At 43.8% G+C, this 14,179-nt stretch overlaps 1 protein-coding gene across 1 annotated transcript in view; it reads right to left on the bottom strand.

Annotated features, from left to right (window-relative positions):
- Positions 1 to 897: 897 nt before the first annotated feature.
- Positions 898 to 14,179, bottom strand: part of FAM180A (family with sequence similarity 180 member A) — a 30,028-nt gene continuing 16,746 nt past the window's right edge. Inside the window, exons 2-3 of the mRNA XM_066590345.1 lie at positions 6,556 to 6,656; positions 898 to 3,891 (exon numbers count right to left, since the gene is read on the bottom strand). Coding sequence (XP_066446442.1) covers positions 3,544 to 3,891; positions 6,556 to 6,656 — 449 coding nt within the window. The 3' untranslated portion in view covers positions 898 to 3,543. The remainder of the gene's footprint in view (positions 3,892 to 6,555; positions 6,657 to 14,179) is intronic.

The raw sequence follows: 14,179 nt of genomic DNA, 5'->3' as shown, positions 1-14,179 counted from the left end.
CATTTTGTAGTTGAACACGCATTCTGTTTCTCGTAATGCCTTTTGCTTTCGTGCTTGAGATGGAAATCAAACGATCTTTGTCTGGGGGGGCATAACTGTCGACGATGCTCGCACGCGCGCCACCTATCATAGGATAGTTGTACTATGCCTATAATCTTCCCAGGAGTGTACTCAGCAACTTCCCAAAGTCTCATGGCGATTGGATGAATGGTGTAGTAATGCATAAAGGACAAACACACACAGACAGACAGACAGACAGACATTCATATATATATGTAGATGACATCGGGAAGTGAGAGAATTAGATTCTGTACATTAAATTTGGACGCTAATTCTTTAGCGCTTAGAATTGAATAATCGAGTTGGGACCCATTAACTTTTCCTATTTATGACATAGTCAATGCTTGTGCCAAATTTCACGTTTCTATGACATTGGGAAGTGAGAGAATTAGATTCCGTACATAAAATTTGGACACTAATTCTTTTGCGCTTAGAATTGAATAATCGAGTTGGGACCCATTAGCTTTTCCTATTTATGACATAATCAATGCTCCTGCCAAATGTCATGTTTCTACGCCATCGGAAAGTGAGAGAATTAGTGGCAGTGATGGAAATCGAACGATCTACGCGCGGGGGGGGGGGGGGCGTAACTGTCGACGATGCTCGCACGCGCGCCACCTATTGTAGGATAGATGTACTATGCCAGTAATCTTCCCAGGAGTGTACTCAACAACTTCCCAAAGTCTCATGGCGATCGGATGAATGGTGTAGTAGCGCATAAAGGACAAACACACACAGACACACATTCATTTTTATATATATAGAAGATTAAATAACTCAAAATGTATCCGGGACCCCAGAGAATGCCTCCGCACAGCAACAGTCTGACTACAGGGATACAGGGAGTGAAGAATCATTTATTTTATGCTTTATCATGTCAGTGCTCACATGATTTGATAAATTTACACAAATCTCCTCATTGACTAAAATGGTACACAAGTTACATCTTAACTACGTGATATAGACTGGTCTGTCTGTAGCCCCGCCTTACAATGTTTCCAAAATTGTATCCACAATTTACAGAACCATAATACTGACCATAATGCTGCATATGTAAATATGTATGTGATTATACTCCAGAGCTGCACTCACTATTCTGCTGGTAAAGTCACTGTATGTGTAGTGACCCAGTACATCCTCCTGGTCCCCCCCCATAAATGTCATACATGTTTGTCTTATGTGGATGCACTGTGCAAAACTTGTCTTGTTATTTCCAGTGTGTGTGTGGAACAGCTGCGGCGCTTGAGAGGTTAACTCTAATAAAATCACTGACTGCATGAAAATGTATCAAGTTTGTCATGTCATGTGGTATGAGAGAGGGTATAAATAGGAGTGCTTGTGAGTAGGAAAAGGGTCTTGGTCCATCTGGTCTGCCACTAAACACAGAGCCACATGGAAGCACCTTCAGCTTCCTTGTGGTGAAGATGGAAGCGGAGGAGAGATATCCCGTGATGATTGAATTCTGGATGTGAGTGGAGTGAGCCCCAATAAGAGAGTGAGCAGTTGTGAATAATTCTCTAGACCAGGCTAGTGCAGAGGTACTAATCAATCTTCAAGTTTTTCCTACGTGGCGGGCAAGAGCCAGGATCACCGCGTAGAAGTACTCCCTTTAATAGTCTCACCCATGCGTTGCCAAGGCTGGGTGAGAATACTTTAAGGTAATAATTGGTGACAGAGTGTCTGTGGAGTGACCCTACCCCTTTCCTCCTCCGGAGTGTCACCCTTCCAGGAGCCAATCTTGGCAGATAACGTAGACTGCAGGACCGGTGTCATCCTGAGTTTCCTCCCTGAACTCGAATCTCTTGTCTTACCTGCACTGTAAAGACTTTAATGAAACTGCCTTGTAATAATTGTTTTTCCAGTTTGCTAAAGTAAAGTTTATGCCGGGCCCTAACCGTTTCTGGGGACCCGTGGTACTCTAAGACTGCCTGTGTCTGTAATTATTCTCGGCCAAGTATTATTCAGGTATGTAGGAATGGTGGCGTCGTCCGTGACAACTACAACCCCATCCTCCTGTTTATTGGCATTTCATATCCTAGGGGTGTCTTTGGTGGCCTGCAGATATACTCTGGCCTTGGCTGCATGTTATCCCTCTTGGAAAGAAGTCTGGTAGTTGCCACTGTGACAAGCCATCACTTTACCCTCCCAGCTCCTCACATATGTCAGGTGTCCGGGATCTTCTTATGGGACGCTGCATGTGCATACATTACTTATCCTTTACTGATCCGGAGTTACATCCTGTATTATCCTCCAGAGCTGCACTTACTATTCTGCTAGTGGATTCACATTGTACATACATTACTTATCCTGTACTGATCCTGAGTTACATCCTGTATTATGCTCCAGAGCTGCACTCACTATTCTGCTGGTGGAGTCACTGTGTACATACATTACTTATCCTGTACTGATCCTGAGTTACATCCTGTATTATACTCCAGAGCTGCACTCACTATTCTGCTGGTGGAGTCACTGTGTACATACATTACTTATCCTGTATGACCCTGAGTTACATCCTGTATTATCCTCCAGAGCTGCACTCACTATTCTGCTGGTGGAGTCACTGTGTACATACATTACTTATCCTGTACTGATCCTGAGTAACATCCTGTATTATACTCCAGAGCTGCACTCACTATTCTGCTGGTGGAGTCACTGTGTACATACATTACTTATCCTGTATGACCCTGAGTTACATCCTGTATTATCCTCCAGAGCTGCACTCACTATTCTGCTGGTGGAGTCACTGTATACATATCGTATTTTCCGGCTTATAAGATGACTGAGCGTATAAGATGTCCCCCAACTTCTCCCCATTGAAATGCCATTATTGCGTTCCAATGCATTTCAATGTGGAAACTAACTTCCTGTCGTCTTATACGCCGGACTAACCACCTATCGAAAAAAAAATCAATTCTCACCTCCTGCGGGGTTCTGCAATGACCTGTGGTGCTGCTGCAGGCTGTCGCTCCCTCCTCCACGCCGACAGAGCATTGCTTTCTGGATGCGGGGCTTGAATGCCCCACCTCCAGAAAGCTAATGCTCTGATTGGCTAACTCAGCATGGCGTCAGCCAATGAAAGCCGGCGCTGCGTTAACCAATCACAGCCATTCAATGATGTGACATGATCCAGGACTCCTAGGACACTTCCTGTTTAAAGAAGTCCCCTTGTGGATTATGTGATCTCCCTTGGTATGATTTATTACCATGCACTGGCAAATATTGATCTCTAATGGGAGCCCCACAGTAGTGCTAATTGGAGGGCTTTTGGTGGATACAATTTTACCTACTAGGTTAATTTTAAGGGGGGGTCTTATGTGACAGACCCCTTAAAAACCATGAGGATAACATCATTTTGGAAACTTCTACCCAGTAGTCTGTAGATTCCTTCCGCATCGTTATGTACAATAAATTATATTCTCCAATATACTGGTAGGTGTAGGACTACATGCAGGGATAGGTGGGGGTTGGTGAAGACCACCAGGCTCAGTGGTGACCCCCTTCATTATATGAGAACATCAAGTCTCTCCTCAAGGCGATGAAGAGTTTGGTAAGGCTCTGCATCCAGAACTTCTGCTGGTTGCTATCATCTGACTGCGATGTCTTCAAGGCCCCATAGGCCATGGTCAGCACCGTCCTCTCAAAGTCCTCTCTCCTTAAGGGACCAGGGACGTGAGATAATTTATCTCCCAACCTTAGGATTTCTGATATAGACTTTGGAATCACATCATTGCACACAACGTCAAATGTGGAGGCCTTCCTCAGAGAAGACAGCTCAGGGTCACGGAGCGTCAGATGGCCACCCTGGTCGATGTGGACTCCAGTGGATAGAAACTACAAGAAGAAGAGAAATATGATGTAAAAGTCTGGGAATATCTATCTATCCATCTTATATCTATCTGTCTTATATCTATCTATCCATCCATCATATATCTATCTATCCATCCATCTATCCATCCATCTTATATCTATCCATCTCATATCTATCTAATATCGATCTATCTATCTATCTATCTCATATCTATCTATCCATCTCATATCTATCAATCTCATATCTATCTATGCATCTAATATCTATCCAACTATCTCTCTCATATCTATCTATTTCTGTAATATCCATATCTCTCATATCTATCTATCTACCCATCGCATATCTATCTATCCATCTATCTACCCATCTCATATCTATCTATCTTCTATCTATTTATCTGTCTAACTATCTCATATCTATCTATCTATCTCCTATCTATCTCATATCTATGTATCTATCTCATATCTATTTATCCATCTCATATCTATCTATCCATCCATCTCATATCTATCTATCTCATATCTATCTATGCATCTAATATCTATCCAACTATCTCTCTCATATCTATCTATTTCTGTCATATCCATCTATCTCATATCTATCTATCTACCTCATATCTATCTACCCATCGCATATCTATCTATCTATCTATCCATCCCATATCTATCTCTGTCATATCTATCTATCCAGCTCATATCTATCTATCCATCTCATATCTATCTATGCATCTAATATCTATCCAACTATCTCTCTCATATCTATCTATTTCTGTCATATCCATATCTCTCATATCTATCTATCTACCCATCGCATATCTATCTATCTATCTATCTATCTCATATCTATCTACCCATCTCATATCCATCTATCTATCTATCTACCCATCTCATATCTATCTACCCATCTCATATCTATCTATCTACCCATCTCATATCTATCTATCTTCTATCTAACTATCTGTCTATCTATCTCATATCTATCTATCTATCTCCTATCTATCTCATATCTATGTATCTATCTATCTTTCTCATATCTATCCATCCATCTCATATCTATCTATCTATCTATCTATCTATCTATCTATCTATCTATCTATCTATCTATCTATCTATCTATCTATCTATCTATCTATCTATCTATCTATCTATCTATCTATCTATCTATCTATCTATGCATCTAATATCTATCCAACTATCTCTCTCATATCTATCTATTTCTGTCATATCCATCTATCTCATATCTATCTATCTACCTCATATCTATCTACCCATCTCATATCTATCTATCTATCTAGCCCCCGTTTTTCCTTCTCTTTACCTCCTTCTTACGTCATGTTTATCTCGCACTGCTCACACATTACTGAAAGATACACAAGTTAGAAAGTCATATAAATACGCAGTCCCGGCAGGATCTCCCTCCGGCTCTCGTGCAGTCATATAAACATGGGGTGATTTATGGCGTAAAACAGTTTCATCATTTGGCATTAGACACCCTTGTGCGACGTTTTGAGCGGCATGCTACTCTGCACTACTTTCCTGAAAGAGGGGGCGTGGCTACCAGAAGGGACATGCTCACCCCACTACAACACATTCATGTAGAACTTTTTCCAGAAGCTGGTGTAACTTATGCAAGAAATTTACGCCATTTCAAAGTTGGCGCACATTTCTGTGTAGGCGCACAGATCAGCCGAGAGGCACTAGTGGTGATAATATTAAAGGGGTTGTCCCGCGCCGAAACTGTTTTTTTTTTTTTTTTTTTCAACACCCCCCCCCGTTCGGCGCGAGACAACCCCGATGCAGGGGTTAAAAAAGAACACCGGAGAGTGCTTACCTGAATCCCCGCGCTCCGGTGACTTCTTACTTACCTGATGAAGATGGCCGCCGGCATCTTCTCACTCGGTGGACCGCAGGGCTTCTGTGCGGTCGATTGCCGATTCCAGCCTCCTGATTGGCTGGAATCGGCACGTGACGGGGCGGAGCTACACGGAGCTACACGGAGCCCCATTCAGAAAAGAAGAAGACCCAGACTGCGCAAGCGCGGCTAATTTGGCCATTAGACGGCGAAAATTAGTCGGCTCCATGGAAACGAGGACGCTAGCAACGGAGCAGGTAAGTGAAAAACTTCTGATAACTTCTGTATGGCTCATAATTAATGCACAATGTACATTACAAAGTGCATTAATATGGCCATACAGAAGTGTATAGACCCACTTGCTGCCGCGGGACAACCCCTTTAAGCCCCGGTCTTAATAAATCTCCCCCTACATTCATGATTCCTCAACCTCTAGATGCAGGAGTTTGACAAAAAATTCTACTAATCTTTTATATTCTTCTTGGGTCCAATAACAGCCAATATGGCCGCCGCCAGCGTACAGCGCCCAGCGTTTTCAGACACCTAGTTGGCATTTACGCACCTTATTCCCACATCACTGCGCAATCAGATGGATGTTATCATTTAGGGTTGTGGGAAAGGTGGATGACAACCGTCATGAGAGTGCTAATATATAGGGACGTCTTTGCCTCACCACCTGTATACTATACATCGAGGAGCTGAAGTGAATGGCAGCGTCTACTCTCCGGGAAGGGCGTCCACAGCGCAATAATCCCGCACCATTCCATCAGCACTAATAATAAGACGATTCCTGTCATCGGCCCATCTTGGAAAGAATCTATAGATTTTCCACTGACCTCATACAGCAGCTCCACCTCCGGCAGCGACATCTGAAGAACGGGGTCCAGGAGCTCCGGAGTGGAACGACGCACACGATGGGCGGATGGAAAAATCACAGCTACGGATACAAGAGAACAGGTTGTACTGTGAATAATAATTGTACATATATAATTATATACAATGCATATACCAGCATACACCATATCACTATATACAGGATGTATAGCTTATACCAGCTGTACATATATAACTACATACAGGAGATACCCAGGTTATACCAGCATACACCATATCACTATATACAGGATGTATAACTTATACCAGCTGTACATATAAACTACATACAGGAGATACCCAGGTTATACCAGCATGCTCCATATCACTATATACAGGATGTATAACTTATACCAGCTGTACATATATAACTACATACAGGAGATACCCAGGTTATACCAGCATGCTCCATATCACTATATACAGGATGTATAGCTTATACCAGCTGTACATATATAACTACATACAGGAGATACCCAGGTTATACCAGCATGCTCCATATCACTATATACAGGAGATGTATATCTTATACCAGCTGTACATATATAATTATATACAGCAGATACCCAGGTTATACCAGCATGCTCCATATCACTATATACAGGATGCATAACTTATACCAGCTGTACATATAAACTACATACAGGAGATACCCAGGTTATACCAGCATGCTCCATATCACTATATACAGGATGTATAGCTTATACCAGCTGTGCATATATAATTATATACAGGAGATACCCGGGTTATACCAGCATGCTCCATATCACTATATACAGGATGTATAGCTTATACCAGCTGTGCATATATAATTATATACAGGAGATCCCCAGGTTATACCAGCATGCTCCATATTACTATATATAGGAGATGTATAACTTATACCAGCTGTACATATATAATTATATACAGTAGATACCCAGGTTATACCAGAATGCTCCATATCACTATATACAGGATGTATAGCTTATACCAGCTGTGCATATATAATTATATACAGGAGATACCCAGGTTATACAGGCATGCTCCATATCACTATATACAGCAGATGTATAACGTATACCAGCTGTGCATATATAATTATATACAGGAGATACCCAGGTTATACCAGCATGCTCCATATCACTATATACAGGATGTATAGCTTATACCAGCTGTACATATATAATTGTATACAGGAGATACCAAGGTTATACCAGCATGCTCCATATCACTATATACAGGATGTATAGCTCATGCCAGCTGTACATATATAAATATATACAGGAGATACCCAGGTTATACCAGCATGCTGCATATCACTACATACAGGATTTATGCCTTATACCAGCTGTACATATATGATTATATACAGGAGATACCAAGGTTATACCAGCATGCTCCATATCACTATATACAGGAGATGTATAACGTATACCAGCTGTGCATATATAAATTATATGCAGGAGATACCCAGGTTACACCAGCATGGTCCATATCACTATATACAGGAGATGTATAACGTATACCAGCTGTGCATATATAAATTATATGCAGGAGATACCCAGGTTACACCAGCATGGTCCATATCACTATATACAGGAGATGTATAACTATTACCAGCTGTACATATATAATTATATACAGGAGATACCCAGGTTATACCAGCATGCTCCATATCACTATATATAGGAGATATATAACTATTACCAGCTGCACATATATAATTATATACAAGAGATACCCAGGTTATACCAGCATGCTCCATATCACTATATACAGGAGATGTATAACTTATACCAGCTGTACATATATAATTATATACAGGAGATACCCAGGTTATACCAGCATGCTCCATATCACTATATACAGGAGATATATAACTTATACCAGCTGTACATATATAATTATATACAGGAGATACCCAGGTTATACCAGCATGCTCCATATCACTATATACAGGAGATACCCAGGTTATACCAGCATGCTCCATATCACTATATACAGGATGTATAGCTTATACCATCTGTACATATATAATTATATACAGGAGATACCAGCATGCCCCATATCACTATATGCAGGGAGATATATAATTTATACCAATTGTACATATATAATTATATACAGGAGATACCCAGGTTATACCAGCATGCTCCATATCACTATATGCAGGGAGATATATAACTTATACCAGCTGTACATATATAATTATATACAAGAGATACCCAGGTTATACCAGCATGCTCCATATCACTGCATACAGGAGATGTATAACTTACACCAGCTGTACACATATTATTATATACTGTATATAAGATGCCCAGGTTATATCAGCCCTGAAGTCTTTTGTTTTCGTCTTGTATTTTAATTATTGTGGAAAGTTTTGCAGCCGTCTTAATGCCGAGAGTCCAAGGAGCGAACAAGAAGCATGTGTATGGCACTGGATGACTATAGTACAATCTGACTCCATATAAAAGCGTCCTGGCGAGCGCCTTGGAATGTCTTGGGGCCGATGCAGGCGTGTTTTGGCATAATGTGTTTTCATTGGACATATAAGGCTTGTGTGTATATACAGCTGTAGTAATGGCGTGTAGAGTATGCGGAGGTCCTGAGAACGTGCGGGGCGTTCCTCCGGGCAAGGTCTACCATAACTCCCTGTTCTACAGAGACAGATAAAAGCATCTCCTCACATGTAGTTGTGTGCTCACCGTTGTGTATGTCCGTGCGTTCATTTCTTCTCCTTTAAAGGAGTATTCCACTATTTGTACACATAAAGTTTAATCCTTGTAGAATTAAAGGGTCTACCAAGATCTCTGCTTGCTGTCAGTGAATTGGAACATCCTTGTTTGCATCCAGACATAATACCTTTCACATAATAGCATGAAATGATAAGTTGTCACTAATAGTGTGCGAACCAGAAAATATTCGCTTTTTTCACTGGCTACTACTGGAGGAATGCGGTATTACATGGTGATTATATAATATGTGGTTGTACAGGGTCCTCCAGAGCAGGAGCCACTTGTTGCAGAGATGCTCTGTTTTGGCTAATACAAGGTAGTCTCGAATAGTTGTGGCCCCAATAGTGCTACCGAACCCATGGAAAAGGGGGACCCAGGGCTGGATCGCCCCAGCCCCTGAATCAGCGATTAACTCATTAGGCTCTCCTAACTAGCATTAGGCCTGCAGTGCTCAGTCCGTCTCTGCCCGCTGTCCGTACTGTGCGCAGCAGAAAAGGGGCCAAGTCAGACTATGCACTGCGGATTCAGCAGTAGCATGAATAAAAGGTTGATAAGTTCTGCTGCTGCTGACTGTTGGGGAGGCACACGAGGGGACAAAGAGGGGCAATGTAATTTTGAGGGGTTGAGATTGTGCACTATATATGTGGAGACGCAGAGGGGATACTATTAGTTTGTGAGGAGACACAAGGGGACTTTTAATTTGCGAGGTTACAAGGCAGGTACTATTAATTTGTGGAGCTATAGAGGTGGGGTTATGTCCGCTCGGCGCACCAAAGTGCCAAATCTGAGAACGGAAGCGTGTCCATTTAAAACCCACAAATACACATATAGTATTAGCACTACAAACTACACCTCTCCAGGCTGTTATGGAAGGAACCCTGTCCCTTACTAATCATATACCTAAAGGCAGGGTACTCGTCCTGATAAGGTCGGCCCCACTGTCTTCATCTGGGACCTGGCTATCCCTGATTAGGAGCCTGGAGAAGTGCACAAAACACATGTCACTGTTCACACCAACATACAGGATAATGCAAACCACAGAGAACAGGACTGCACATAGAGCACATGTCAGGCCACCTGCACAGACATATCACACACATCACTGTTCACACCAACACATGTGCTTGTGCATACAACATATAACAGGAACCCCACCAAAGGTCACATGCATGCAGATGGCAAACCATAGCCATTCCAAGAGTCCTCACTCCAGGGGAATAGAGAGTCAGCCACCGTGTTGACATAGGGAACAGTGTCAGGCATCACCCATCTGACACACACATAGTATATCAGACGTCTGGTGGCCACAGCTGCCCAGGGATAGGGAGAAACCTGCAGGCCACCTACAACTGTGTGATCACCCTAACACACACTACACAACGCACGCACACCAGAATGCAAGGAGGGGAGGGACAGCAGGTGTCCAGACCGTTCTCAGGGAAGAAGAGAGGGACACTATAGACAAGTATGTACACACCAGCTCTGAGTGGGATAAACACAGGGTACAACAGTAAAGCACTAAAATGACCAGCAAACTCTCACCAGCGTTAGCTGGTCCTTATCTGATGCAAACCAGGGGGGATTGGCTGGTGGAGAATACCATGACCAGCCAGCTCAATTAACCCCTACCTGTGAAGGTGTGCACAAGGAAACCCATAGAACCACAGGTCCTAGATGCACAACCTTATGTTTATGGAAGCCAAGGAGAGGTATCCTGATGTCCCCATCCCAGGACCCCTACCTTGAGTGAGTGGAAGTAAGAAGCCCGCCGTGCAGTGTTCATTCTACAAGTGAGTGTCAGCAGAGTGTTCTTCCCATCTCCGGTGTGTCTGTCCAGGAGCGGAGTCATACAGATAACTCAGCCTGTAGGGCCGGTGTCTTCCTGTGTCCCGGAGTGTGTGTGTCCAGGAGCGGAGTCATACAGATAACTAGGACTGTAGGCCTAATGTCATTCTGTGTCCCGGAGTGTGTGTGTGAGTCCAGGAGTGGAGTCATACAAATAACTAGGACTGTAGACCCGGTGTCATCCTGTGTCCCGGAGTTTGTGTGTCCAGGAGCGGAGTCCTACAGATAACTAGGACTGTAGGCCTGGTGTCATCCTGTGTACTGGAGTGTGTGTGTCCAGGAGCGGAGTCATACAGATAACTAGGACTGTAGGCCTAATATCATTCTGTGTCCCGGAGTGTGTGTGTCCAGGAGCGGAGTCATACAGATAACTAGGACTGTAGGCTTGTTGTCATCCTGTGTCCCGGAGTGTGTGTGTGTCCAGGAACGGAGTCATACAGATAACTAGGACTGTAGGCCTAATGTCATTCTGTGTCCCGGAGTGTGTGTGTGAGTCCAGGAGTGGAGTCATACAGATAACGTGGACTGTAGGTGTCATCCTGTGTCCCGGAGTGTGTGTGTCCAGGAGCGGAGTCATACAGATAACTAGGACTGTAGGCCTGGTGTCATCCTGTGTCCTGGAGTGTGTGTGTCCAGGAGCGGAGTCATACAGATAACGTGGACTGTAGGTGTCATCCTGTGTCCCGGAGTGTGTGTGTCCAGGAGCGGAGTCATACAGATAACGTGGACTGTAGGTGTCATCCTGTCTTCTCCCTGATCTTGCTCAACTGTTATTCCTGCACTTGTGTGTAAAACTTATCTTTAAAGAAGTAAAGTTCCAGTCACTGCCCTTTCCCAGTGATTAAGGTATTCATTATAACCATGTGGGGACTCTATTATTTTCCCTCTGGACAACCAATGGTGTGAAGGAATGGTGGCATCACAAGTGACAACTTCTTCAGTCCACTACACATCTATACAGGTAACCGCTGTCCCAGCGTTGCCTGGAAGAGGCCTAGCGGTGCCTTGGCTCAGGCTGTACGTGTCTCTCTGGGGAGGAATTGGTAGAGCCTCCGTGAGAAGTGCCATACCTACCCCCGCCAGCTCCTCAGCGTGTGCTTCGTGTCTTGTTCACTGCGAGTCATAACACAATTACTGTGCAGAGCAGGTATCTGACTATTATGTGGGGACTGCATTATCTATAGCCGCTGTGTCTGTACCTGCCATATTCTAAAAAGTTGTCTTACAGAAACCTGTGAAAAGTTGCAGATTCATTACTCTGTAGGAACTTATTAATATCTGTCCTAAAATTATCACTGGAGTCCTAAAAAAAGAGCGTGTGATTCAGCGGGCACACGTCAGGTTTCCATCCCTCACCCAGAGAGCTCTGACTGGTGCCAGTGTGTTATAAATACATTTGCAGGGAGCTGGCAGGGAGCTCTGCCACTAACACATCCAGAAAGAAGCCGGTCAGTGTGTTACTGGGTGGAGAAGCAGCTAAATGGGGTCATTGTATGCTCCTTGCCAGGGGTCTCCCCACTCAGTGCCATGGAAAAGTCCCGCTGGCACGTCATTAACCCCAGTTTGTATGGACCCCCTGACTACAGTACATCCCACCTTCACGTCCCACCTCATCAGTTGTGTTGTTGTGTAGCACAGGATGGTTCACTTCAGGTCGCTGACTTTGGTTTGTTCTGCCAGACTCCCAGTTTGGACTTTTTCTCGTATCTGACAGCTTCACCCAGTGAACAGGGTCATGCCAGGTGTCTGAGGGCACATCTTATAAAATGGTATCATACAGAATAGGGGGCACTGTTACAAGAATGGAGCAGGGATTGAAGGAGTTGCCCTATCACTATGTCTAATACCCCGGCCAACGTCTCCCTTCTTTGGTAGTGTTACAGATCTTGTGGAGATGGTTGGCCCAGCATACGGTGGCACCACCCACTTAGAAGGGGTATGGTGGAAGGGGTAATTTTCCTGTGTGGGGCACTAGCAGGACATGTCTACTGTATGGAAGGCATTAGCAGGGTCACACTAGGAGGACATGTGTATTGTCTATGTATGAGGGCATCACTAGGAGAATTTTGTGTGCATAGGAGTACTAAGAGGACATTTGTACTGAATGGGAGGCATCACTAGTGGTACTTTGTGTGGGGTCACTAAGACGACAAACCTCATGTGTGAGAGCATCATATTATCATGTGGGCTTCACTGGGAAGAGTTTGATCTGTGTGGGGGCACTTAGAGGGCCTGACAACTGTATGGAAGGGCATCATCAGGGGTATTTTGTCTGTGTGGAGGCATTAAGAGGTGAGGTCTACTGTTTACTATATTACGGCATCACCAGCAGCTTTTCATCTGCATAGGGGCACTAAGAGGGCATGTATACTGCACAGGGGGCATCCTTAGGGGCCCTTTGTGTGGGGACACAAGAGGGCATCTCTATGGTGTGGGGGTATCATACTCTCATTGGGGCATTTTGTGTGAGGGCACTAGGAGAGCATCTCTATTGGGTGGAGGGCATTATATGTGGTGGAGGCACTAAGGGGGAATCTGTAATGTGTAAGGGCATCATACTGTCATGTGGACTTCACCAGGTAGATTTTGTCTGTATACGGTCAAGAGGGCATGTCTACTATATAGGGGGCATCATCAGGTGCACTTTTTCAGTGTCGCTTAAGAGAGGGCATGTGTACTGTATGGAGGGGCATCACTGGGGGCACTAAGAGGGAATATCATACTATCCTTTGGGCTTCACAAGGGGCATTTTATCTGTGTGTGGACACTTAGAGGGCATGATTACTGTAGGAAGGAGCCTCACCGGGGGTATATTATCTGTGTGGAGGCATTAAGAGGTGATGTCTACAGTTTACTGCATGGAGTCATCAACAGGGACATTTTGTCTGTGCAGGGGCACTAAGAGGGCATTGTATACTGTATAGGGGGCATCAGTAGCAACACTTTGTGCGGCTAAGAGACCATCTCTGATGTGTGTATTGCATTATCTGTGGTGGGGACACTAAGGGGGATATCATATTGT

Source organism: Eleutherodactylus coqui, chromosome 2 (genome assembly GCF_035609145.1).
Source record: "Eleutherodactylus coqui strain aEleCoq1 chromosome 2, aEleCoq1.hap1, whole genome shotgun sequence".
Classification (NCBI taxonomy): domain Eukaryota; kingdom Metazoa; phylum Chordata; class Amphibia; order Anura; family Eleutherodactylidae; genus Eleutherodactylus; species Eleutherodactylus coqui.
Note: the sequence above shows the minus strand (reverse complement) of the source record. Positions and strands in the feature narration are given on the sequence as shown.